Genomic DNA, 25,776 nt, shown 5'->3' on the forward strand with positions numbered 1-25,776 from the left:
GCAATAAACGATCAATCATCTGTTCACCGCGTGTTCCACCGACATGCCACCATCAACAGTGTGACGCGAGTATTTTCCATACTGTACACGCTATTCGCGTGGCTATGACTTTATCGTGGAAACACGATACGACTGCTGCTGCTGCTGCTGCTTATCACCGGTGGTAAAAGGTCAGAAGGAATGTGCACACCGAGGTGGAAGATCGCGGTCACTGTAATGTAGGAAGAAAGAGTGCATCTTGACGCTGTTGATGTCAACATGCCTGGGCGCGTTGCGTGTCACGTGAAGATCGCGGAATGTAGCTGGATGGATACGTATGGGAATAGCTCTTTCTGCTACAATTGAACGCATCATCACGACTTTACACGAGTTCAGCGAGGTATTAAGAGATTATCAACAAAGCCAGGTCCATGCATACCTTCAAGATGTTTTATGGTCTTCTCCTTCACTTTTCTTTTCACTTCAGCTGTCCTTCTCCACAAAGCTCAACTGCACTGTTCCATGTTTGAACTATCACTTCGAACTGTTGCATTCCACAATTGTTTTCCAACATTTATGCAAGCCACCTCTCGCGTCCTTCTTCCTGCTTTCATTGCATTCGCTTTGTGCTTGTCTAGCATAGGAGTTTCCACAACATAGCGAAAGCGGTGTGGGTGAGCTGAAGCTAGAATATCATCGATCACGCACACAACCCTAACAGGATCCTCTGACAAGGACAAAAGATCATTTGCGTGAATCATGCGTTCGTAGGGCTATTGGAAAGCTCTTTTCCCGCATATCTTGCTGCTCTGATAAGCATCGTCAAGCGATAGCATTTCCTTAGCACGATGCTGTTTCATCTTGCACAGCGGGCAACAGTTTCTGTGCAGAGCATATGCACGAGATTAAGCCGTAAGAAAGGATGCACATAGTCACCAAAACTTGTTCTGATTTTGTGCATGCCCATACACAAGATTCGGTAATGCTTCTGTTGGAAAACCAGTTTCCTTGCAGTAGGGAATCTTTTGGGAATTCTGGGAGTTAGGAAACTTGATCTTGGCGTTAATAGCATTCGGAATCGTTGGTGTTAATTTTTGAATGATTTCAAGTCAGAACAAGGCTTTTTTGAGAAACAGTCAAGAATCAGATCGAGCCTTCGACGAGGCCTCACGGATGATAGAAGATTTTCTCCTTCATCAGCTTTGACACTATATAACCTTGAAAGATCTTCTAATGCCATTTCTGGCTCCATGTGACTTGAATTTAAAAAAAAGTTTTTGAAGGGTAAAACAATCCTTGATCCCTCACCCGGATAGTCAGAACGAAATTGTACCGCTACTACGTGATCGGTTTACCAGAAAAAGGATGTTTTCAATTTTTAATGATCATCAACCAGTCGAAAAGAATTCTAATGTTTTTAACAGTTGTGTAGCTTAAAACTGGGAAAAATAAGTTTTTCATGGTAAAATTCATATTTACATCTTCAGCTCAGAATATCACCCTCCTTTTTGAAATCTTATTGGATTTTATTTTCCTCCAACGATCGACGTTCGACACCCCTGGCATTCAAACTGACGTTTGGCTCGAGCTGTCACTTTGACACCACCCCTGGTGTTGGCTTGTTTTGCTTTTTTGTTTTGATTGCGATCGATTTGCTCACAGCGAGCACGAAAGTCTTCAACCACCCCCGAATACGATAATCCAATTTATTCATCAAGCTGCCGTGGTCGTGATTGTACAGCCGCAACACATTGTCCGCCAGTTAACTTAGAATAGAGTGCGTTTTACTTCAACCGGATAGCAATAAGCGATGGATGTGGAAAGTTTAAACTGTTTGCTGAGCGGTGATTATGGGCGGGTAAAGGAAGCGCTGGTGAAATTCAACAAACAGGTAAATTACTGCTCGAGAACATAGGGCTTCTGGATTCGTTACTTAATCGCGTGCTTTCGCTTTTTATTTGCCCACCCCCCTCCCACGGGGTTTAGAACTCCCAGGTGTTTAACTTCACGCACTTTACCAGCACGGGCCAGTGGGTGGTGATATGGAACAAGCTGTTCGAATACCTGGCGGACCCGGCCATGCCCCACCGGGTCGATTGCTTAATGGCGATTAAAGTGCTGGCCCGCGACAAGACGTATCTGAACGAGACGGTCAGCGTGGAACAGCTCGATGGGTTGCTGCAGCTGGCCGGCATCGGTACGGTGGATGGGTGCGATGCGGCGGAAGAGGTACAGGTGGAAGCGCTCAAATGTCTCAGCAATATGATATTCCAGAGCACCAAGTGTCAGGAAATGTGTCTCAACAATTCTTCCACCGAGGGCATCATTAGGCGGGTTAAGATGTACAAGTGAGTGGATGCTGAGGCGATGCCTTCAATGCGGATGGTAGATTGATTAGAATTTCTTACCGCTCAGGGAAGCACCGTACGGATACGATATCAAGTATTTCGACATGAAGCTGCTGTTCCTGCTGACAGCGATCAATTGTGATATTCGAGCCAAAGTACGCGATCAACTGCACGGGCTGGTGTACCTGGTGGAAACGCTGGATCTGTTCATGAGTCAGGCAGCAATATTTAAAGAATTCAGCGTATGTGTCTATGCCAATTTTTTTCGTCCGATCCGCTTAACTAATCGAGCGTTCATTTCGTTTCCGCACACCATTCTTCACCAGGACAAAGATTTAGATCTTATAAACGAGGTGCTGAAAGTGTTATTCAATCTAACAGTCCGCTCGTCGGACAATCTCGTACCGGAAGAGGAGGAAGCGACCCAGTTCCATCGTTTAGTGACCGTACTGCACGACCTTTTCTTCTATCGCACCCTGAACCGGGACAAGATCGTACTGCTGCACTCGAACATCGTTAATCTGCTCACGAGCGTTCCGGTCAGCTGCTACATCGAGCTCGTTTGCTCTCTGACCGCAAAGCACGACCCACCGGCCGCGGGTGACGGTATCGATCCACCCGCCATCGTACCGTTCGAAGGGAACAATGTATACGTACTGCACGTGCTGGTAGAGTTTTTGCGCAAAAACTTCCAGAAGGCGGAAAAGAAGACGGACCAATACGAGATGCTCTCACCGATACTGACGGTGCTGATAAAGGCGGTCCGAGCGGACGGTGTGCATCGCCGGTACGTGCGATCGCTCATTTTGCCACCGTTGCGAGACGTGCGCGATCGGCCGGAGGTGGGTAAGGAGCTACGCAACTACCTGTGCTCGCTGCTAACGAGTCCCTGCACCCAGATCGCTGACCTGTCGGCGGAGCTGTTGTTCGTACTGTGCAAGGAGAACGTTGGGCGCATGATCAAGTACACCGGGTACGGGAATGCGGCCGGCCTGTTCGCCAACCGTGGACTGCTCGGAGGTCGCACCGGAAACGGTGGTGAGCAGTATTCGTCGGACAGTGAGGACAGCGATACGGAGGAGTATAAACAGATACAGCACGCCATCAACCCGGTCATTGGCTGTTACGAACCACCGAAACCGAACCCCCTCGAAGGTATGTCCGAGGAGCAGAAGGAGTACGAAGCGATGGAGCTGGTGAAGCTGATGGACAAGCTGCAGCGTCAGGGTTTGATACAGCCGTGCAAAATAGGCGAGGACGGCAGACCGCAGGCCGTCGATCACATAATGGAGCTGCAGGACGAGATTCCGGAGCAGCAGCGAGACCACAAGCGAAAAACTTAAACCCGGGGAGGGGAGAGAACAAAAGCGTCCGATCATCGCCCAAGGCATTCCAGCGCATTCTTCCCGGGAAGCAGCTCAGCACACAGCGCGCGAAACGCAAATGGTTTCAATTGGACCTTGCAGCAATTTTCTCCAATCGATACGAGCAGCGGAAAGCGTTAAAAAGGGGCGAACAAGTTTAACCTGCGATGCCAAACACTATTTTAGCTCAAATATTCATCGCAATAGGCTGTATCCCGTCGATCGCCAGTTTCTCGTCGGCAGCACCAGAAATTTTTGCCAAAAACATTTCGCATAAGCCGGCGCTTACCCGGTCGGGTCGGTTAGATGCAACGTAGATGTTAATGTTCTTTGTCCCCCCGTATCCGGCTTTTCCTTGCGAGCATTTGTGTTCCATTTTTAATGGGTGGATTTTTTAAAGTAGCTTCCGTTCCATCAGTGTATGCACGGGGAAACGATTTTTAACGATCGCAAGCAACCAAAACCAAAACAGAGACGAAGCGATCGATACTTTCGACCGTTCGCGTGCCACGGACGACACGCGCGATGCGGAAAGAGAGAGAGGAAAAACGTTAACATAATGCTACTCAAAGCAACAAGCGCACGGATATGTGTATTGTATGTATTTATCCACTATTTCCAACTCACATCACCAACGCGTCTGGTTCGGTATGCCGGCCGCCACCAACCGCTCTACAACTGCTACTGCTGCTCCTGGCTATTTGATGTTGTTATTTATTGTGTTATGCCCGCGGACTCGCCCGGGCGGCCATACATTTTCTGTTTCGTTGTTTTTTAACCCTCGTAACTCCTGAATGTTGTGTAGTCTGTACTGTGTCTGTTTTTAGTATCGGATTCATGGATCTCCAGCCAACTTCAGCCAATAAAATTCAACTACCTAAATCATGTGACATGCTGCTGGCGTGTTTGGTTTGCTTTTTTTTTTGCTGTTCGCTCGATGGATTTCCTCTGTTTTCCTTGTTGATTTCCCGTCAAAGGAGCGCTTGAGCAGTACTCGATACTTTGAGGGATACGAGAGGAACAGCGACAGAACACGTGGTCGGAGCATTTGAATCTCACGAAGTAGGTAAGAGATTTTCATTTTTCCTAACTTTTTTTTTATTTACCTTTTTTGTTTGAATTATAGGTTTAACGGGGTTTGTTTTTTACATGTGGTACGGTCTTGAACGGTTCAATCATTCAGCGTAACAACCCACCACAATTCGCTCGCTCGCTCGCGCTACACTAGAACACGCACGGAAGCCATGCTCCTTTACTGGATGTACTGTGGTGGCGTTGGTTTTTCGAATTCGTCTAGCTCAGCATCGTAGTACAGGGCGGCACGGTACGGTCTCAGTTCCCACGGAACCTACAAATGAGGGCAAATTGAACATTGTTTTTTTTTTTGCTGCGATCTACGAAGATAATCCCCCCTTCCCGAAACACATACCTGATCCTCCATGTACGTCAGATTTACGCCCAAATCCTCCAGCGTCGGTACACCCTTCTGCACCTCGTCGCTCACGTACTCACGCTCCACGCGCTCCGTGTGCACATCGCCGATCGGGAACGACGGTGACAGCATCTCGGTCAGCAGCACCTTCACGCGGAACGTCGGATCGTAGCGCAGATCGTACCGGTAGTAGCCCCACCACTTCTCGTCCTTCCGCATCACCTGATGGAACCAATCGACCAACGCGGACAGCTTGTACCGGCGCGGACCCACCGCCTGGTACGTCTGGCCCTGGCTGTCCGAATCCTTGATCGCGTTCACAATGCCCTGCGCCAGATCCGAACAGTACACCGGCTGCTTAATAGTGCGCTCGCCCTTGTACCACAGCGGCATGGCACGGAACTGCCGGCGCCAAATGTGCGCGTAGTAGCGCAGGAAACGATCCTCCTGCCCGTAGATGTCCGACGGGCGGAACACGATCGCCTCCGGGAACTCTTCCCTCACCGCCAGCTCACCGTAGTACTTGCTCTGCAGGAATTTGCTGCCCTCCTTCGTGAAGAACGGTTGCGGGTTCGGGGTCGCGTTCAAGCTCGAAACGTGCACAAACTTCTCCACCCCGGCCTGGCGGGCGATACGTGCCAGCCGGCGCGCACCATCCACATGCACATCCTTGAAGGTAAAGTTCTTCGTCTCCCAATCGCGCCCAACCAGGTTAATGACGACGTTCGAGTATTTTACTGCCTTGTAAATGGCTTCCTCGTCCCGCAGATCGTACGGGTGGAACAGCACCTGGCCGAGATCACCGACCAGCTTGAGGCGCAGCGCTTCGTAGTGATCCGCCCGGTACGGGATGATGACCTGGCTGCCAATTTTGCCCAGCTTGTTGCACACATAGCGACCCAGGAAGCCGGTGCTACCGAACACCGTCGCCACGATCCCGTTGAAGCTCGAACGGCCACCGGTACCGCGCTTCATAGCGGCCAGGTTGGTGGTTTTGATCTTGCGCGGCGCATCGCTGCTGTAGTTGGCCTTCAGACAAACGATACCCAACAGTCCGGTTTGTTGTTCTGGAAGCAAAGAACCGATTCCCGGATTAGCACCATCCAAAACAAATTACATAACAAACCGATGGAACGGGATGGGAAAGTGCTGCCGCTTGCGGCCAGAACGATTGCCGACAGTCTGCCAACACTTACTTGCCAGTTGCACCCCATTAACAAGGATTAGAGATGCCATTTTCGGGACGATAGACCGAAATTTACGGGGCCCTTGCGATGCAGTTCTTTCGTTCGGATTCCTTCCCTGCCTGATGTTTTTTGTTGGGAAGAAAAATCATTTGCCAGCTGTCAAAGCATCGCTGCGGGTTGGTGACGTTTGCGAAGCGTCAACAAGACAAAAATAGCATAATTTTATTAGCGAATGCCTCTTTTGTTGTAGAAAAACTTAAAATTTTCCATAAAAAGTTATGTTCTGCTACCAAATATTTTTTATTAAAAACAAAATTGAATAAATTTATTTTGCGAAGAATTGAAACGTCTGACGTTGCTGTCAGTTGACCCCCATCAGACGTTAAAAATCATAATATTTACATTTTTTCCGATCCCCCTTTTTTTGACAGCCGGCTCCCGCTAATAGCGTGGCCGCGAACAAATTCTCGTAGAAAAGTGTTGTTTATCATTAACGATTACTTTTCACTGTTAAAAATGTTACACAATGTTATAAAACTTAGCCATTACCGAAGAAAAGTGTTTCACGTGCTACCAAACGTACGGTGGACGGTTCGAAGAACGCTCATTACCACTGCCCTGGAAAATCCAGAAGTTGATGTTGCCCTCAGTACCGGGTGCGAATCTGCCAGGAAGGTATTGCGCGAAAAGTAGAAATAATGTGCTCTCTTTCCTTGTTCTTAGGAGAATCTTACGAATATCGTCCGGCAAGTATGCACGATTCGCCGACGGCTGTTCCGTCGTAACGATAGGCGATACCGCTGTGATGGTAACGGCGGTAGCGAAACAAAAGTCACAAAATGCCTCTTTCCTGCCGTTGGTGGTTGATTATCGGCAAAAATCGGCCGCAGCCGGTCGTATACCGACCAACTTCCTTCGCCGGGAACTCGGTCCTTCCGAGAAGGAAATACTTTCAGCACGACTGGTGGATCGCTCGATAAGGCCACTGTTCCCGGCTGAGTTCCGGTACGATACACAGATCGTTTGTAATATGCTGGCAATCGATTCCGCAAACCCACCGGATGTGCAGGCAATAAATGGCGCATCAGCCGCACTTGCTTTGAGCGATATTCCATGGAACGGTCCCGTTGGAGCGGTTCGTGTAGGGCTCGTAGACAGCGAGGTAATCATCAACCCGACCCGCAAAGAAATGCAACTAAGCACACTAGATCTGGTCGTAACGGCTACGCGCCAAAATCTGGTTGTCATGCTGGAAGGTCGCGGGAACGTGGTGAACGAAAACGAGCTACGAATGGCCATTAAGAAGGGAACGAAGGAGGCACAGCTCATTATCAACGGTATCGAGCGATTGCAAAAGTCTCACGGAAAGCCTAAGCGAGCTCTCGAACCACTTCCGGCTGTGGAAGAGGAGATTCAGCACGCCGTCCGGACAATGTCGGAAATGCGACTGAGAGAAATATTTCGAGACTATTCGCACGACAAGTTCAGCCGGGATCAGGCTGTGAGCAAGACGCGTACCGATACGATCGATAAGGTTTGGTCGAGCTACCCGAATGCCGATCCCGGTCTCATATCCGAGACGTACAACAAGTTCGTGAAGAGTGTGTTCCGTGAAATGCTGCTGGAAGATAGTCGTCGCTGTGATGGCCGTGGGCTTGATGATTTGCGGAAAATCAGTTGCTCGGTAAACCTTCACAAACCACTGCACGGTTCGGCATTGTTCCAGCGTGGTCAGACGCAAGTGTTTTGTACGGTTGCGCTGGATTCTCCGGAGAGTGCGCTGCGTCTTGATCCGATCGCGTCACTCGATAGTGGCATGAAGTCGAAAAATTTCTTCCTGCACTACGAATTCCCACCGTACGCAACGGGCGAAACAGGTAAAATTGGTCCAATCGGTCGTCGTGAGATAGGGCATGGTGCGCTAGCTGAGAAGGGCCTGGTGCCTATTATACCGAATGAGCATCCGTTCACGATAAGGCTAACATCGGAAGTGCTGGAATCGAACGGATCCAGCTCGATGGCGACGGTGTGTGCCGGCTCGATGGCACTGATGGATGCAGGTGTTCCGGTGCAGGAAGCGGCCGCCGGTGTAGCGATAGGACTGATCACAAAGTACGAAAACAACGACACGAAACATCTCGAGGATTATTGCATACTGACGGACCTGCTCGGGATTGAAGATTACATGGGTGATATGGACATGAAGGTGGCTGGCACTCGACGCGGCATGACAGCGATACAGGCCGACATTAAGGTGCCAGGAATACCTTTAAAAGTAGTCATGGAATCACTGCAAAAAGCGATGGAAGCACGGTTTAAAATCCTGGACCTAATGGACGAATCGATCAGCACGGCACGTACCGTCCGGAAGGATTGTTGGCCGGTCACGGATCGACTGGTGATCGAGCCACACCAACGCTCGAAGCTACTCGGCCCCGGTGGCACAAACTTACGGCGACTGTACCTCGAAACGGGCGTACAGCTAACGTCCGACGATGAAACGAGCTTCCGGATATTCGCTCCGTCCGAGGCAGCAATGCACGAAGCGAAGGAATATCTGGAGAATCTGCTTAAAGCGGAAAAGATACCGGATCTCGAGTTCGGTGCGATCTACACTGCCCGGATAGTGGAGCTACGCGACACGGGCGTGATGGTTACGCTGTACCCTTCGATGCCACCAACACTTCTTCACAACTCACAGCTCGATCAACGCAAGGTAAGCTACGAGCTGGATAAATCTTGCTCTTCACACTATTTAATTCGAGTTTAATTCATATTCCAGATCGCTCACCCGTCTGCGCTAGGATTACAAGTCGGTACTGAAATACAGGTGAAGTACTTTGGACGCGATCCAGTATCGGGCTATATGCGTCTGTCGCGGAAAGTGTTGCAAGGACCAGCTACTGCCATGATTCGGAATCTCGATCGTCCTGCCCTGGGGACTGCATCAGCAACAGCTGCCGGAAGTAGCAGCGGGACGAATCAAACCAACAACGGCATGGAGGATGTGAAAAGTTAGTCTTTATCACTCGAGCTCTTGTGGTAGTTCCGAAGGAAAATCGAAGTAAGAAATAAATGTGTACATACTGTATCGCTAAGCTCTAAATCAGCTTCCCTAATGTCACTGACGCTTAAAGTGCAAGAAACTGCTAACGACGTATGCGTATGGCAAGGATTTTACGAGGTATAAGACACTCAGGGTGAGCCACTGATGGTCCATAGAAGGGATTCTCTCTCTCAAACTCTCTAAGGTATAAAAAAAACCCCTGACACCACTACTGATAGCTCTCAGGGACGATCAATGCTAGTCCGGCAGATATAAGCTGAGTTTTGCTCAGCCCCGGCGCAATCTCCATCATGATCGTACAGAGCAGGACGTCACGCGAAATGTTGTTATACAGTGGCACCGGAAGTACATCGTCCCTCGTTGACGTTTTGCTAACAGTGGTCGATTCACGTGGCTCATAGTTCAGCTCAAACGCACCGGTCGCATTAACATCCGGTCCTTGGTGTAAGGCTGATTGCTGGATAGCTAGCTTATTCTGCTTCAGTGTACCTCCATCGATCTGGATTGTAATTTTCAAGTAGAAAGTAGCTTTTAAGTAACGTATTTAACATAAAATTACGATAAATTCTTACCAAAAGTGATGCCACCAAAACGCCCTTCTTTGCCGATCCGCCAACACCGAACGTAGCACACAGCGATAGCTCGGTGGTGGAAATAGCGGCCTGCCTAGACTTGCTCAACTTCAACGCCGTCAGCATCGCTTCCACGTTGAACAGTTGGTTGAAATCGATCTGATCGATCGCGGCCCGTTCGAGCAGCGCACCGTACATTCGTTCGCAATGGTGCGCTTTGAATGAAACCGCTCGCAGATACTCGATCACGGTCTTCGGTCCAGCCCAGATACGACGCCACTGGATCGGTACCAGATTATCGCAAATTGTCGTCAACAGTGAGCGATCCTTGGCGTTCAGCAGCCCGGCGTCTTTTAAGGCAACTTTCAGCGCCTGGAAACTTTCACTGATTGCGGTGTAAAGCTGTCTTGCCACCGTCAGTTCCGACACGATGAAGATCATCCATGGATCGGTACTGTCTCGTGAACGTTCGATGAGTGAGCTGAGCCTGGCAACAATAGATGGGACGCTTCCCGCAGTCGAGGCCGAACTACTCGAGGTGGTTAACAGTTTGTTCCACAAACTGACTATGGGCCGCAGACGTTTGTCAAAGTTTTGTACGGTTCCGGAGGAGAAATATTGCGAGCGTAGTATTTTCAACGTATTTCGACAGAATATAAGATCACGCGAGGCATTCGTTGAGGCGGGAATACCGTACAGCGTAGGACTATCGGTGTCCGGGAGCTGGTCGAACGCTTTCACATAATCCTGTTCGAAAAACAACGAGAGCAAGTTTGTGACACGCTGGAGTACGTTGAAACAGCGCTACTCACCTCCACATGACTAGAATTGGGCACGCTTATATTGAGAAACATCGGTTGCCACCGACTGGTCATAATCTTCTCATCGATAAACTCTCCGATGAGACATTCCAAGCGGTTAAAGTCTTGATCGTTGTCTATTCGGCCACCGTAGCTGAGTTTCTCGCTTAATCCTTGCACCAGCGGCCAGGGAATCTTCTGCGTGCTTCCGGTCGCCGAACTTTCCACGTACTGTATCATGTCCATGGCTGTGCGGAGATCTGCGTCAGAGAAATCGTATCGCTTGCTCCAACCTGCAAAGAGGGACCACCAACTTCAGACAAGCCCTACGTGGTCTAAAACAAGCCATATTTACCCTGTGGAATGTAGGATCGCCTTTCCTGGACGATAGAGTGCAGCAGGAAGAGCCCCACGTACAGCTTGATCGTTTTGTAGTCACGCTTCTTTGCGCTAATGCTCGGCGCGTGTTGCTCCAGCAGCAGCTTCAGCTTGTGCTTCAATCCAGCTGGTGGTTCGTACAGCACCTTGTTGCATTTCTTCTGGAACGCTTCCCCAATGTGCTGGTCCGTTTCGGACGTCAACCATAGACGGAATCCATCCGCCAAGGAAACCGTCTTCAGTGCATCGTCCAATGTGGTCGTCAGGAACTGGGGCACGGTGTGAACGTTTTTGATGCAGATCCAGCTACCCGTGTTGGCTGCATCCTTCACCAACTTCAACGCTTCCATTTCCTGTCCCTTGCCGATCGAGAACTCACTGTACTTGGTCAACCCGACACCGGGCGTTTGCCGGGCGTGCTCTCGAATCTCTTCCGAAGGATCCATCCCGGATGACGTTACCAGCAGCAACGGTTCCGCTGCAGTCGACTCCTCTGCAAGGCTCCTTATCGATGGTCGTGTGCTGTAAAGACTTTTCACCCCCAGCATGTTCCGCACTGAGCGATGGATTGTTTTTGTGAGCAAATCTGGACGAAGTATTTGGGCGACCAGTATCTGCTGGAACTCGCTCAGCGAAACGGGTACAACGGCTTCATCTGCTTCGATGTACTTTCTCCAGGCCGTTTCATTCTCCAACTCCAGGCGTGCGTAAAGGTCGGGGTGTAAGGCTTTGAGGGCGAGCACTTTACCGCCCAGCTCTGGCCTTATCCATCGGGGACACTGACTGCCATCGGTGGCGGATGCGTCCACATTGGTGAAGTTGTGCACAAAGGATTCCCATTCCCGTTCGGGAAGCAACTCTGGGAAGGCTTGTTTGCATACGTTCAGCCCAAGAATGATCTGTTCGTCCTTGGGAATGGCCCGGCTGAGCAGTGAGAATACTCTTCGCACGAGGATTCTGTACAGTTCGTCCTGACCTGCGTGCTTATCGTTGTCGATCACGCTCAGAAATATCGAGACGTACTTGCCAACGTTCAGTGCGTAAAATCGACGCAGTCCCATGTACACCCTGGCGGCCATCTCGCTGAGCGAAGTTCGTTGCGTGTAGTGTTCCATAATTGTGTCGCGCACATGCGTAAACTCTTCCAACGCTTTTTCGATCGCACCCGCACTGCTCTTGATGCTGTTGAGGGTGTTAAGAAGCGGTTCGTTCCTCAATATATCGCCCTGAGCGGACGAAAGCTCCTGCAGTAGCTTGTCCTGAAGGTTCAGCTTTTCCTTCATCAGCTTTCCCTCCTCCTGGAGCAGCTCGGTACGCTTTCGTTCAATTTCCGGCTGCTTCGTGTGTACCCATTTGTATGTGAGCACATCCGTAAGCCCGGCGGTAGTCGTGGTGAACTTCAGCATCATCATTTGCGCCCTTAACCCTTCGTCCAGTGCAAGCGTTTCGTTCTGTGTGATCAGGATCAGTTTAAAATCGTCGTGAAGATCGACCGTTTTGTTACCGACGTGTAGCAGCTTTTTGTTGAAGTGACTCTGCACGGCCGTGCAGAACAGAGACAGCAAAGGGGTCTGAATGGCGTTCACGTTCTTCACGATCAATATTTTACCGAACCGTACCGCTAGTTCCAGACTGTAGGCAAACCGTTCCGCACCTTGGCTTGTCAGCTCGTAGGTGCGATTGAGGTACGTCAGATAGTTCGTCAACCACTGCTGACCGTACTCGGAGGGATCGATCAGCAGTGGAATGGGTGTGGTGAAGTACGACAGCGAGAGGAACTTCACGAGCATGGCGGCATTTTCGCGATACTGCTGATCGGCGCTAAGGCCCATACTTTCCCAGATTATCTTGTCCTGGTTGGTGATCAGCTGTTGGTCCAGATTAAACTCCGGGGTATTTGTCACTTCGGCTAGCTTTGTCATGCAAGACCTTGAAGGATAGAAGGTGGAGTTATGTATGATACAACACGTATCTAAGAAGCCTAGAGAACTCACCTTCTTTCGTCGAGACTCATCTGCGAAAGTTGGCTAATGTTGAGCGCAGTCATAAAACATCTTCCATCCAGGTGGGCAATTGCATCGTTCAGCTCATCCAGCTCCTTACTCCAGCTTGTGTACTCGCTGTTTAGATTCTGCACCAATATCTCTGCCGTGTGGAGGGTATTTCTGAAATGAGAAGCAGACTAGTAAAATCTGTCGTTTAACATTATAAGCCCTATTTTGACTTACTTCGCCTCATCCAACTTGATCTCCAACATGGCTGCCTCCTGCGTGTACACATTCAACTGCTCGGATAGACTCCGCACGGTGTCGTTCACATTATCCAACCCGCTAGACAACGACTGCATGTCCGATTCGGCCTTGTCCAGATTCTCCTTCAGCTGATTCTGTTCGCGTTCGAGCGGTTTGATGCTCTGCATCACCTTCGCGTACTTCACGTTCGCGATGACCCACGCTGCCAGTGGAGCTGCCGCTGCTGAGGCACGCTTCGCATTGCGCTGCTCGTACGATTCCGCCTTCGTCTGTAACAGCTTCTCGACCGAGACACAATTTTCCGGACTTATGCGGGAGGGATCCAGCGAACGGATGTCCTCCTTTACGCCCCGCTTGGCCAGGAAAGTTTTCATACTGTTCCAAGAAGTATCCCGGATGCCCATCAACCTCAGCACCCCTTCGAGAATGTCGCGAACTATTTCCGGCGGTGCACGCAGCGATCGTATCTCGGACAAGGCTTCGGTTTTGATTTGACCCACAGCAGCGCTTGCCTCGCGCAATGTCGGTTCCACCAGGCTGAGTTCCTCTTCGATTGCTCGCTTCCGCTCGATAAGCTTCTCGCTGCTCTCCTGTGCCTGGCGCTGCAGTTCGAGCAGTTCCGTTTTCTTGTCGTTCGCCGAACTCATCGTGTTGGAGATCATGTCGAGCGATTGGTTCGCTAGTTTGCGCTTTTCCGCCAACGCTTGCTGCTTTTCCTGTGCCACGATCTTCAACTGTTCCACGACGCGATGCGTTTCCGACAGCTTATCGACCCCGATCTGGATCTTTGCCTTGTACTGCTCTTTCTGGGTCTTTTCCTGGCCGTACAGATGGAAGTACGATCGGATCAGATAGACTCGCCGCAGCGGGCACAGGCTCCAATCGGAAAGCTTCAAATCGATTAAATCGTTAAAGTACACCGGCAGTGGAACGATCGCGCTCGTTTCTTGTTGCGCTTGTTGAACAGCGTCTCCAGAGTTTCCAATTACTGTGAGATAAGTTCGCAAATCTTCAGCACTGGATACGGCTTCCGGCAGTATCCATATCATTTCTGACTTCTGATACAGTGCAGGATAGCTTTCAAAGAGCGATCGTACGGTGGGCGACCCAGACTCCAAGATCACCACGAGATGGAAGTTTGAGCGTAGCCGTTGAATGAAGTACGCTGACAGTGACATCTGGAAGGATTCCAGCGCTGCTTGAGGTTTTAACGGGGCGGCGATATTTTCTAGATCATCTCCAAAAAAGTCAGCCAAATCTCCTCCGGCTAGTATCGCTTCGCACGTTTTCATTGCATCCGGTAGATAGCTGGCAACGGCATGATGCAGAAAGAAGGCAACGGGTTCATTCTCCAGGGCACAGTTCTGCATCACTATCTTGAGATCGTTGTTAAACTCCGCCATCGAATAGTGGCGTGACATCTGAGGAAACGCTACGCGGACGTTCAGCATCGTACAAGCCGTGTACAGTGCTTGCAGTCGGCCCGATCCCGCTCGGCCAACCAGTACCAAGTTCGCACAGGGGCGTGATAAAGCTCGACTAATGGCGGCGACTGTATCACAAAAAGCTCCACTTATCGGTATATCAATGAGTACATTTTCTGCATCTGGAAAACAAAAGATGATATAAGATACTTCAACCACTACACCCTCAAGCAAGTGTATCGAAGGTACTCACTACAAATCGTAATGCTATGGTCGATCATACTGCGCCACTGCTCGAACGAAATCATGTGCATATCACCACGCCGCTGAGCACCTTCCTTTGGCACATACAGCTCACTTCGCTCCATCCGTTCCAACATGGCGAACTCTTCGCGCATGATGTCCTCAAACTGTTCGCGATCCTCCCTCGATACTAAACGATCGCAAAATATGCGATAACCCTCGTACTGCAGAGCTTTTCCAAAGTTTTCCTCGCTATAGAACAACACTTCCGAGATCCATTTCTCGATCATTTTTGGCGTGAAGCGGTAGTGGGTCGCTTCACTATGTGGGAACTGTTGGTTGATCTTCACGTACACGTTGATGATGGAGCGTACTAGCTCGTGCAGCTTCAGCCGTGTAGTTCCCTTTATCAGCTGATTGTAAACTGGGAGCAGAATACTTCGAACGATGCTTTCCATGTCATGTTCGGTCGGTTGGCCGAAGCGAACCAAACGACACATGGAGAGAAACCGTGGAGAAAGCATCGTTTTATCGAGATCCGTCACCGAGGCACACACCTGAACACCGCTCACACTTATCCATTCGACACCGTCCGAGTAGAAACCGTGTCTGTTTATGAGCTGCAGGAGCAACTCCACCACTTCGCACGTGCCCCAAGAATCTACCGTGCAAAGATCGATGTTCTTCAGGTAGAGCACAATCCGGGAGAAGTTTGGACGATATTCCTTCCCCTTGACGGTTGTCACGATCAGAGAGTTCTGCTTGAGCGTGTAGAGGATGTTGGCGGTGGTCAGTTGGGCACTGCAGTTGATCGTTACCAGCTGATAGCCACTAAACTCGCTCACGATTGTTTGCAGCAGGAGACTCTTGCCATTGCCACTCGGTCCGACAAGCAGTGTCACGTGCCGTTCTTTGGAGGCAATGATACACTTGAGCAAATCGCTGTTCAGTTTCATGAGCGGCGTTCTGACGAGTACATTCACGTAGCTTCCATTTTCAATAGTAGCCCCCGTAATGTCATCCGTACTGTACAGCTCGATCATATCCCGGAAGCTGTTGTAATAGTGATACTCAGCCACGGCTCCATCCGTGATTGCTATGTCCGCCCAGGCGTACACCTGATTCGAGAGAGCGTTCTTCGCCGCGTTACCAAGCACTCCATTCAGACCGCAGAGCAAATCGGCACAAAACTGGTCCGTGTTCTTGGCGCTTTCGATCGCTATGAGTCCAGACTGGGCGAGACTCCCTAGCGCGTAGCCCGATGGTCTTTCCCCGTGTTCTTCAATCCAATCGATAGCACGGTAGAGATGTTGATCGAAGTACGATTTCAACACATCGTCTTGCGAATGTCTTGCCAACCAACCCGACACAATAAGCTGATACGGTAGATCCTCGGCATTTAGATTGATTATACCCATGCGCGAGATCGTCGCAGGTGAGGCCGTCGAAAGATCGTGTGTTTCAAATATAAAGTTCACATTACTGCCGAACTGAATGCGCCATCCGGAGGGTAGCGTTAGGAGTCGGTTATCGTCCAGTACCGAGTTGAGTGCCTCAATCCACTCCGGATCGACGTCTCCGTCGCAGATAATCCACGAGGTAACGTTGCGGCTCTCGGCATTGACTGCAACGGCCATCGACGTCAAAACACCGTCAGTCCATTGGCGTGTGTCCGGATCGAGCTTTCCAAGCAGTTGCACACGGTTCATCGATTTGGGTGAGATGGTGTGGATGCGGATGATCTGTCCCTGCGCTATTAGCGCTTCTTTAAGCAGCGCGATTATGGTCGTTTTCCCGGACTGTGGAGGACCGATCACCACCACACCCATACGCTTCTGAAGCTGTGCCTGAAGCTCCAAACATTTCTCCACCTGCCGCTCGTTCTGCTGCTGGCCCAATGTAGAGAAGGCATCCACAATCTTCGCTCGCAGGTCAGCATTTGCGGTGGGCGCGATTGCAATACCCGGAAACACGTTGGTAAGCAGCACATCGAACCGTTTGGCATCGGATATTGTAAGTCGACACATCAAGTTCGCACGGATTACGTTCACTACCACTGCCGCTTCTTGTGCGTATTCGCGTGACTCGCCCTCAGTACATTTCAGGACACCGCCACAAGCCAACAGTACAGCTTTAAGCTCTCTCAAACCCCAATCGTAGTGTCGTTGCCGGGAAAGGATCTTGTGCGACAGCTCAAACAGTTCCACGATTTGAGCTCCAAGACGATCCGCGTGCTTGAAACCCTCCACGAACAGGGTGACGCGAGCGATCTGTTGGGGCCGTGGAGCCTGCATAGCGATCGGACGAAACAGCGCTTGCAGGTTAAGCGGGAGTTGCTGTCGACCTCCGTACTCTTCACCGGCCGGATTCAGTGTGACGAACACGCAACAGTGTTGATCGAGCGGAATGGTTTCTCCACCCATGGTCACTTCCGAGTGTTTGTCTTTGAGCGCTCGCTGGAGCGGTTGTATTAGCATTGAGATAGACGAAAGCGTTGCCTCCTGGAGTCGGTTAAACTCGTCGAAACATCCCCAAGCACCGCAACGGGCCAACCCGGAGAGGATCAGAGCCATCGCTGCTGTGTCGATATTTTCATCACAGTTAAACACGAGCACCAACCGACCAAGCATCGCACCGAGTGACTTTACGCACTCCGTCTTCCCTGTGCCGGCCGGTCCGAACGGGTTTCCTCCCAGTCCCAGCTGCATGGCCTGCGTTAGAATTAAATAACAGTTGTGCGCCAGGGAAGTGTACACGAGTTTGCTGTAATTGCCCAGAAACTCGTACGAGTAGCGGAACTCGGCGTACACCATGCGCACTGTAACGTTCGCCTTCGGGTCGGCGTAGAATTTGAGCTGCTGGAGCCAGTACCAGTCGCTCACGTTTGTCACGTTGTGTGCGAGCAGGTAGTCGACCGTGGTCTGCTGATACACTAGATCGATAAGTAGCGAGCGCAGTTTGATCCCCGTAAGCTGATTTGCGTTTTGCTGTAGCAACGCCGAGTACTTTGATATTTCATTCTGCACGTGCTGCTTCAGATTTGCCAACTGCATGCCAATGATTGCCTTTTCCGTGCGTTTGGTGAAAGCGATCGAATTGGCCAAGCAAATGATCTGCATCGGAAACCGCTCGAGCGTGGTGGAATCGAACGAGTCTGTCACTTGCAAGCACTGTACGAGTAGGGTGCGTAATGTGTCTTTAATCTTCTCCACCAACACGTTCAACCAATCCTCGACGGGAATTCCCTGGATCGTGATAGGTTCGACGAGTCGAACTTCGTCCCCTTCCTCACTAGCGAATCCAATCACCCGGGTGCAGCTGTCCTCCAAGAGCAAACGATAAACACCGGGGAACAGCTTGCGAATGTGCTTCTGCACGATACTGTCCTTGGATGACTGTCCCAGCAGCTCCAGCAGATCATCGTCGGAGAGGAAGTAGAAGCGCGAAAAAGCATTACGCTTCGATTTGATGTACGCGCTCAGTGCGTTTTGACAGCGTGTGATCTGTCCTTGAAGTGTTTCGATGATCGACAGCACATTGTTGATCTTGTTCACCGAAACAACGCGCGGATCGTCTGCGATTTCCTTCATGATGTAGCGAAAGTTCTTGTCGATGCTTCGAAACACGGCCTCTTCCTTTTTCAACGTGCCAACGCCAAAGATTGGCTCCAGATAGATCCATCGCTTCTGTATCTGGTTCAGATGGGTCACGATGTAGTCGAGGTTGTTAAGCTTTTCTTCCCAAACATCCGCCTGGTCGGAGAACGACTCGAAAGAAGCCGAATTTTTCGCCGACTGCAGCAAAAACTGATTGTCGCCTATCTTGTTCAGCGTTTCCACGTAGTCCTTGATCAGCTTCATTGCACTGCCCTTCGAGTCGGTGTAGTCTATCAGCTTCAACATGGCGGTCGCACTCCACTGCTCCAGCTCCACAATAGCCTGCCGGATGACGTGCTCCGAGGCGGCACTGCGCACGATGGCCTGTATGTCCGCCGCCTGGTCCAACAATTTGTCACTGGCTCCAAGGACGTCACCCAAGCACAGATCGTGTTGTGATTTCGAATCGATCGATAGCATCATACACAGCTTTGCCCAGTGCTTCTCAATCAGTGCGTCAGACTGCAGTGTTGTCAGTACCGGTAGGGCTCCTTTGTACCGTTCGATGGTGGTGTTGATGCGAGTACTGGCAACACTGACCTGCTGACCAGCGGGAGCCTTCTCCCAGCGACCGATGAAGTCCGTCAACAGGTGAGGACGCCGACGATAGATGGTCCACTCCTCGTTGGCCACAGTGTCGTAGTCGTTGAGAAATTCGTTAAAGATGTCCCAATTTTTGCCTTGCTCCGTAATATCATGCTCCAGTTTGGTGAAGATTTCATTGAACTCTTTCGGGACGTTTATGTTGAACTTTTCCGTTTGTTTGCTGAATAGTTTGGAAACAGGAACACGTGAGTGGAGCTGCACATTTCAAAAGCTATATTGACTTACTTCAAGGATTCTCGCTTGGTGAGGATCTGCTTCCATTGGCCTTGTCGTTCCCGGAACAGCGACATGTCTGCATTGTCATTAGTCTAGAAAATATAAAAAATCGTAACCTCTCCTAACAAAACTTAATTTCCCCTCAATCCTACCTCCAAATCTCTGATGGTTGACTCCCACCGGATGGAGAACTTCTCGGCCTCATCGTTCAGCTCATTGATTTGCCGTAGAATGTTCTCCTTTATAATGTCCAACCTTCCTTGCAGCAGCGTCTGGTGATTATCAATCAACGGCTGGAGCTGGTTCCATTGCAACAGGATGCCTCCCAACGCAGACACTCGTTCCTTACACCAGCCAGCCAAACAGGAATCTTTTCCTTGCAGAGCCTTCATCAGCTCACCCATCTTTGGTAGATCGTGAATGATCTTCTCGTACTTTGCGCTCGACTCAGCTATTCCCAGCTCGTCCTGCGGAATGTTTTGCAGCACATTGAACGAGTACGCCAGATACTCCTGGATCTCCGCAATACTGTCCAAAATTGATGTCCGAAGACTACTGGCCAATGCTTCCCAGTAGCGTCGACTAAGCGCCTCAATGTCACTGCATAACGGAGCATAGTTGATCACCAAACAATCGATCTCCTTCTCACGCTCCTGTATCCTGGCCAACTGTTGACTGAATCGCTTACAGGCACGAAAATTATTGTCCCAATGCTGCCAGCTGGTACAGTGAACCGTACAGAGCTGCTCCAGATCCACCATGCCTAGCGCCACGAACGGTAGCCAACTGTCTCGAAATTCTAGCAGCTGACGGAACACGATCTCTGCCTTCTCGTAGATCACGCCAAAGTGCTGATAGTTCCGATCGATCATAGTCTTAAACAGTGCCCCACTCTGGTCCGAAAGACCCTTGAAGTTGACCGGCTTTTCGATGAATCGCCGTACCTGTGAATAGTACTTCGATCGAATCTCTTCCAGCGTCGGTCGAAATTGAATGCGCTGCTGACGAAATATTAAGTCAACGTGGATTTCCGGCAGTTTCTGGTGTACATCCAGCAGCCCGACGATGTACTGGTACTCGAGCACCTTGTACAGCTGGTGGTCCCAATGGAGCTTGAACGGATGCAAATTTCCATACCCCTGACGTTCCATGCTCACAACGATCTCCCTTAGGTTGCGTATCTCTTCCTTCCACACGTTCGCCTGACGAATAAGATCCGTGTCCATCAGCTTCACAATAGCCTTGCGAGCCTGTTCATGATGTCCGGTAAGTAGATTATTATCTTTAAGCAAACGCGTCACAGCTTCCTGCAAGGCTTCGATGTAGCGTTCGACGGATTCTTCCTCGCTCCAGGAGACGGACTCACTTTTCACGAGTTTCGAAAACTCGATCGCATTTTTCAGCATGATCGGACGTATGCAGGGCACCATGACACCACCGATGGTGTTGTGAAACGTGGCCACCTGCTGCAATCGCCGAGCGTGTGCTACAAACCGCATCGAGTGCGACACATTGCGCAGAATTTCTGGCGAGTGTTTCAGCCCGAGATTTTGCAGATGGCGCGCTTCATCGATGAACGTGACCAACTTCGGTCCGAACGTTACCTTCATGAGCTGATTGTCCGACTTGTCAAACACCACGACGGGTTGGTTTTCTCTCAGGCTGCAACATTACAAAAGAGAGTTTGATTAATGGTCCAACCATCCATTGATTGTGATGACAGCCTACCTCAGCACTCCATCCCTGATGGCCATCATGGAGTTTTCGGTCCACGTTTCAAAGTTGCCCCGAATGAGAGCTTGCATTTCCTCCTTGAACTCGGTAATTCGCTTCAGCGCTTCCGCCTGCCCGTCCCGATCGCGGCACAGTGCACCGACGATCGATTCCAGCTGCACCAGCTCGTCCTCCACCACACGGTAGCAGCGCGTTTCGGCGACGATCGGGGTCACGTTGCTTTCCGTAAAGTTTGTCGAGGTAAGCATTTCGCGCAACTCTCGTATCATCGAATCGATGCCACGAAACACTTGATTGCGCTCTGCAGCCAGGGTTTCCATGATCAAGGGTCGGGTTAGAATTTCTTTGTAACGATTAAACACCATCACCGTGTGGCGAGGATTTCCACCGGTTTCGAGGATCTTTTGCTGCAGTATGAACGCTGCACTTTCGTCAATCTTTGCGAGTGCGTGCTCCATTTTGGCCTTGGCCGTTTCCCAACGCTTGTTCCCGAGCGGGGTAAGATCGTAGATGTTTATTCCTGGAAAATGGGGGGTTGTTTTAAGATGCCCGACAAATAAGGTTAGGAGAGTATATCGTACCATGAAACGGCAACGCAACTTCGTTAGCCAGTGGAAAATATTTTTCGCTTTCAAAGAACAGTGCATAAAGGAGGTCTTTCACGTGACGTATCTCCAAAATCTGTAGAGAAAAAATAGGTTTAGAATCTTGTGTTACCTTAAGTACTCCACAGAAACATTGACTCATTCATTACCTCCTTATATCTGCTTTGAAATTTGGTCAGTAGCTTCGATCGGTACGGTTCTCCTAGCCAAGGATGAGGCTCATAGTTGGGCCAAAACAAGCGCGTCAAAGAATCGAAGGTTTGGATCCAAGAATCGAGCGTTTCCTTCACGTGCCCGATTGCGTCATCTAGCGAAACCGTACCAATATCCCAAACGTCTAGCTCAGTCAGATGCTCCGTACAAGAATTTACGACTCGAACCGCTGCAAGAGAGTACTCAAGTTATACAAGTAGTTCATATATGATATTACTAAGTCCTACAAATCATATCGAAGATGCTGCACATCCGGTTCTGCGGATAGTGATTCGGCAAGCGCCATATCTCGTCCAGCGCCGACTGACACACGTCGATCATTTCGTCCAGCTTGTTCAAGCTCATCGCCTCATTATCTCTGGAACAAAGAAGCACCAAATCAAGTTGGAACTGTGTCCTTGTCATGCCCATCAGAACCTAGACCAGTACCCAAATTGTTGACTAATCCGTTCCAAAATGGTTGCAAACGATCGAGCCGCTTCCCGGTCCGCCTTGGTCGGCAATGCCTTCGTCTTGTGCATCCAAAAGCTAACCTCATCGTGAAGCGACAGTATCCCGGACTCCGTAAGTCCGAGCGAAAGTCCTAGACTGGAGTGAAGGTTCTGCAGCAAGGTACGAATCTCGGCCGGATATTCACACTTCTTCAGTATGTACGGCGAAAAGACACGCTGCAGCGAGTTGTAGATAGACTTTGCCAATCCACCTTCGAGTGTGAGCAATCCTATCTTGGCTGCTCCCGTGTGGCCACTAAAATCCAGGTTCGGTATCTTGTAAAACAGCAGTCCATACTGGTTCTCGACCGGAACACTGTTTTGCAGTAACACTTCACCGTCCACGGAAACGGCCGCCAGCACGGTAACATCCTCGTTGTCAAGGAACTCCTTGATGACGTCACCGTTTTCCAGTGTCGTCACACCGAAGAACTCAACTGTGAGTGAACCAAGTGGGGATGCAAAGTGACTGGTTTTAAACATTCTTCTTGCTTACTTTACTTCCGCAAAACACTTACCACACGCGTTGTAGACAAACTTGTACCGATTGGACATTGTTAAGGTGGGATTAAGACTGGAATTCAATCAGAAAAACCCACTTTTTCGGCAGCGTAACGTCCTTGCACCCAGCTCGGACCGCTGCCCTGAAGAAAACTGTTTTTGTTGTCCTTAACAGATCGCCATGGAAACCAATGTCAGGAGCGTTGGCCAGGACGCAGTTTCGGAAGTGTGCACAGGCAGAACAGGCAAAGGGGATGGTTTGTTTACATGCCTGTTCGAGGTTGTCAGCGAATTGGCCATCAACAACAGGTGGTTGCATTGGATCGGTTACCCTGGGCAACCGAATATTGATGGAGTGTGCAGTGGACCATGAAATTCTTCGATCAAGGCGAGAGAAAACAGAATTAAATAAATGAATGAAACTAGCATTTTAAGTGAATGATTTATTTCCATATACAAACAAAAAGTACACATAACTGCGAACAAAATCAAAAAACAACAAACTTTAAGATATATGCCCCTAGTTTTAGGGCAACACCCTACGGCATAAAACACTTGTTAAAACAGCGATCAACAGAAAGACAGATGGTGTTGCGATCGTACCAGAATCTGAAAGAAAAACCCCGAATTTGTAATAAAATCTGTCAAAAACCCCTTAACGATTTCCACTTACTTGCTTTATAGCATATATTATTCTTCTCAACGAATCCGCTTAGACAAACGCACGCATTCATAAAACATTCCATCGTCTGCTCGTGCGGTCCTACGTGAAACTGGTAACAGTTTTGATCATCGTTACAACTGTCTCCGTGTACTAAAATGAAAGAGAAAAAAATTGCAAATATTAGATAATTAGAATCCGCGACCCATCGCCTGCCGTGCCTAATCATCAGCCTCTATCAAAAGCGAACGCTGTCGATTACTTCATATAACAGTCATTAGCATTGCATCAGGTCTACGTCAAGCGTCATCTAAATGCTTGCTCCTAACTGCTCCAAGCCCCTAAATCATTAGGTGTGGGTAATCGATTTTCCCCCGCTACATCGCACTTGATAATTAAAAACTCCAAACAGACCGGCGTGCGGTCGGCCGATCAAAACCTACCGATTTTCCGCTCGCAAACATTCTGTACCCGGTGCTGGCCGGTCGTTGCGTTGGCGACGGGCAGCGGGAACTGGAAGTGATTGCTATCGCAGACGCACTTCTGCTGATAGCAGATCGAGCCGACCCCGAGCGTGGCAATGCACTGGTTCGAATCGATGCAAGGTTGATCGAGCTCGGCCACCGCCAAACAGCTGCTGTTGGTTGCGTCCGCCACGAACTCCGTGCCGCAGATGCATTGACCGGCGTGGCAGATCGAGTTGGCCGTCCCGTTCGCACAATCGCCTTCCGTTTCGCAAGGTTTGGTTAGGTTAGTTACAGCTGGCCAAAAAAAAAAAGAGATAAGAGAGGAACCTATGATGAGTCGTTCGATGTGAGCATCAACCTATGCGTACCTATGATCGAACGGCAAGCACCCTCGTAGATGACAAAGTGTTCCTGACACTGGCAAACCTGTTTGGAGCTGTCACAATCGGCAAAGTGATCGTGGTTGGAGCACTGCTCGTTATTTTCGCACTCGTCGCCCAGCTGTACGGATTCTGCGGACGCAAAGGGGGGAGGGGGAGAGAAGAATCGTGCGACGGTCGAAAGTGAGGTTAGGGCTGCCAATGTTCGGGATGGCACGATGGCTGGACACACTACTTACTGTGTACGCACTTCTTCTCGACCCGGCTCGGGAGAAACCCGTCCTTGCACACGCACCGGCCCGTTTGCTCGTGGCAAAACGAATTCGCAACCTGGCACGGACATTGACCACCGATCTGGTTGGACACTCGGTTAACCTTCAAAGGAAAAGATGAAAGCAAGAGCGATCGATCGTACGATCATGCGTCACCAGGGTCTGGACTAGCGCTACTGCTGCGCTCCCGCGATTGGAAGGTCTCGCGGGAAGGTCACGCACGCTTACCAGTGGTTTACACTCGGTGGCATTGCCGGCCTGCACCAGGTCAGTGCACCGGCAGTGGTCCTGGACGCACGTGGAATTCACCGTCGCACTGCGGAACGGTTCACAGTCATGATCACTCTCGCACCCTAGGTCCACAATATCTGGGTGCGTGTGTGTGGGTTTTGAAGATTGTAAACTAATTAACGGCCCTTTGGGGTGCGTAACGACGGGTTTCGCCGCTTACTTACCACTTGATGTTGTAAAATCGAAAGCGAAGACGACCAAAAGAAGTATGACAAATCGATCCATCGTGCGCGGTTGCCGGGATGCAAGGTTCTGCTGGGGGAGATGAGCAACAGCACGAATGCAGTGATGGACGACGATGATCGATAGCTGGGATGAGTTCAATGTCCTAGATCCTAGATCTTATCGTTTTTTTTTCGACAGTTGGAATCGAATCTAACAAACACCTGCTGTCATGCTACATATGTCAAAAACATATTTAAATAACTCTCCACCTACTGCCAGCCAGTGCTGCTCAACCAATCTCATCCGGAGAACATAAATAACCCGTTTGCCAACTACTGGCCAAACGACATTTAGCGTTGAAGGGCTATAAATTACATCGCTGTCGCTCAGTCTCAGTGCCGCCCATCGCTCAGTGGTACTTGCTGGATCATGCGTGACCATCATGAGCCCTGTGGCCGCCGTGCGGATAACA

At 50.0% G+C, this 25,776-nt stretch overlaps 5 protein-coding genes across 5 annotated transcripts; 2 read left to right on the forward strand and 3 right to left on the reverse strand.

The window, feature by feature from the left end:
* Positions 1-1,600: 1,600 nt before the first annotated feature.
* On the forward strand, positions 1,601-4,581 carry LOC118508121 (synembryn). The gene is made up of 4 exons (XM_036047628.1): positions 1,601-1,870; positions 1,966-2,327; positions 2,395-2,569; positions 2,654-4,581. Exons 1-4 carry the CDS (start codon positions 1,790-1,792, stop codon positions 3,668-3,670), a joined length of 1,635 nt encoding a protein of 544 aa, XP_035903521.1. The 5' UTR covers positions 1,601-1,789; the 3' UTR covers positions 3,671-4,581.
* On the reverse strand, positions 4,279-6,476 carry LOC118508122 (NADH dehydrogenase [ubiquinone] 1 alpha subcomplex subunit 9, mitochondrial). The gene is made up of 3 exons (XM_036047629.1): positions 6,320-6,476; positions 5,121-6,190; positions 4,279-5,039 (listed from the first exon to the last, which is right to left on the reverse strand). Exons 1-3 carry the CDS (start codon positions 6,357-6,359, stop codon positions 4,944-4,946), a joined length of 1,206 nt encoding a protein of 401 aa, XP_035903522.1. The 5' UTR covers positions 6,360-6,476; the 3' UTR covers positions 4,279-4,943.
* Positions 6,477-6,720: 244 nt separating this feature from the next.
* On the forward strand, positions 6,721-9,416 carry LOC118508124 (polyribonucleotide nucleotidyltransferase 1, mitochondrial). The gene is made up of 3 exons (XM_036047632.1): positions 6,721-6,966; positions 7,034-9,026; positions 9,093-9,416. The coding sequence occupies exons 1-3, from the start codon at positions 6,827-6,829 to the stop codon at positions 9,327-9,329; spliced, it is 2,370 nt and encodes a 789-aa protein (XP_035903525.1). The 5' UTR covers positions 6,721-6,826; the 3' UTR covers positions 9,330-9,416.
* Positions 9,312-23,376, reverse strand: LOC118508123 (cytoplasmic dynein 2 heavy chain 1). The gene is made up of 15 exons (XM_036047630.1): positions 23,086-23,376; positions 22,506-23,004; positions 22,304-22,434; positions 22,013-22,245; positions 21,840-21,939; positions 21,253-21,778; positions 19,677-21,186; positions 19,534-19,616; positions 15,057-19,468; positions 13,356-14,985; positions 13,122-13,292; positions 11,105-13,056; positions 10,762-11,042; positions 9,950-10,696; positions 9,312-9,876 (listed from the first exon to the last, which is right to left on the reverse strand). Exons 1-15 carry the CDS (start codon positions 23,120-23,122, stop codon positions 9,586-9,588), a joined length of 12,603 nt encoding a protein of 4,200 aa, XP_035903523.1. The 5' UTR covers positions 23,123-23,376; the 3' UTR covers positions 9,312-9,585.
* Positions 23,377-23,491: 115 nt separating this feature from the next.
* LOC118508126 (protein draper) lies at positions 23,492-25,463 on the reverse strand. The gene is made up of 7 exons (XM_036047634.1): positions 25,304-25,463; positions 25,077-25,216; positions 24,816-24,951; positions 24,565-24,708; positions 24,173-24,490; positions 23,742-23,882; positions 23,492-23,677 (listed from the first exon to the last, which is right to left on the reverse strand). Exons 1-7 carry the CDS (start codon positions 25,362-25,364, stop codon positions 23,595-23,597), a joined length of 1,023 nt encoding a protein of 340 aa, XP_035903527.1. The 5' UTR covers positions 25,365-25,463; the 3' UTR covers positions 23,492-23,594.
* Between the last annotated feature and the right edge of the window lie 313 nt (positions 25,464-25,776).

This window comes from Anopheles stephensi, chromosome 2 (assembly GCF_013141755.1).
Source record: "Anopheles stephensi strain Indian chromosome 2, UCI_ANSTEP_V1.0, whole genome shotgun sequence".
Taxonomy (NCBI): Eukaryota; Metazoa; Arthropoda; class Insecta; order Diptera; family Culicidae; genus Anopheles; species Anopheles stephensi.

Bases quoted from the DNA above. Each gene is read 5' to 3' on its own strand.
- LOC118508121 (XM_036047628.1), top strand. From the start codon at position 1,790: ATGGATGTGGAAAGTTTAAACTGTTTGCTGAGCGGTGATTATGGGCGG. The intron at 2,328-2,394 runs GTGAGTGGATGC...CTTACCGCTCAG, and splicing joins AGGCGGGTTAAGATGTACAA to GGAAGCACCGTACGGATACG. The intron at 2,570-2,653 runs GTATGTGTCTAT...ATTCTTCACCAG, and splicing joins CAATATTTAAAGAATTCAGC to GACAAAGATTTAGATCTTAT.
- LOC118508122 (XM_036047629.1), bottom strand. From the start codon at position 6,359: ATGGCATCTCTAATCCTTGTTAATGGGGTGCAACTGGCAA. The intron at 6,191-6,319 runs GTAAGTGTTGGC...CTTTGCTTCCAG, and splicing joins TAATGGGGTGCAACTGGCAA to AACAACAAACCGGACTGTTG. The intron at 5,040-5,120 runs GTATGTGTTTCG...CCTCATTTGTAG, and splicing joins TGACGTACATGGAGGATCAG to GTTCCGTGGGAACTGAGACC.
- LOC118508124 (XM_036047632.1), top strand. From the start codon at position 6,827: ATGTTACACAATGTTATAAAACTTAGCCATTACCGAAGAAAAGTGTTT. The intron at 6,967-7,033 runs GTGCGAATCTGC...CCTTGTTCTTAG, and splicing joins GATGTTGCCCTCAGTACCGG to GAGAATCTTACGAATATCGT. The intron at 9,027-9,092 runs GTAAGCTACGAG...TTCATATTCCAG, and splicing joins CACAGCTCGATCAACGCAAG to ATCGCTCACCCGTCTGCGCT.
- LOC118508123 (XM_036047630.1), bottom strand. From the start codon at position 23,122: ATGTCCAATCGGTACAAGTTTGTCTACAACGCGTGTG. The intron at 21,779-21,839 runs GTACGATATACT...CCCATTTTCCAG, and splicing joins AGTTGCGTTGCCGTTTCATG to GAATAAACATCTACGATCTT. The intron at 19,469-19,533 runs GTAAGTCAATAT...CAAACTATTCAG, and splicing joins ACCAAGCGAGAATCCTTGAA to CAAACAAACGGAAAAGTTCA.
- LOC118508126 (XM_036047634.1), bottom strand. From the start codon at position 25,364: ATGGATCGATTTGTCATACTTCTTTTGGTCGTCTTCGCTTTCGATTTT. The intron at 24,491-24,564 runs GTACGCATAGGT...TTTTTTGGCCAG, and splicing joins TGCTTGCCGTTCGATCATAG to CTGTAACTAACCTAACCAAA. The intron at 23,678-23,741 runs GTAAGTGGAAAT...TTTTTCTTTCAG, and splicing joins TAATATATGCTATAAAGCAA to ATTCTGGTACGATCGCAACA.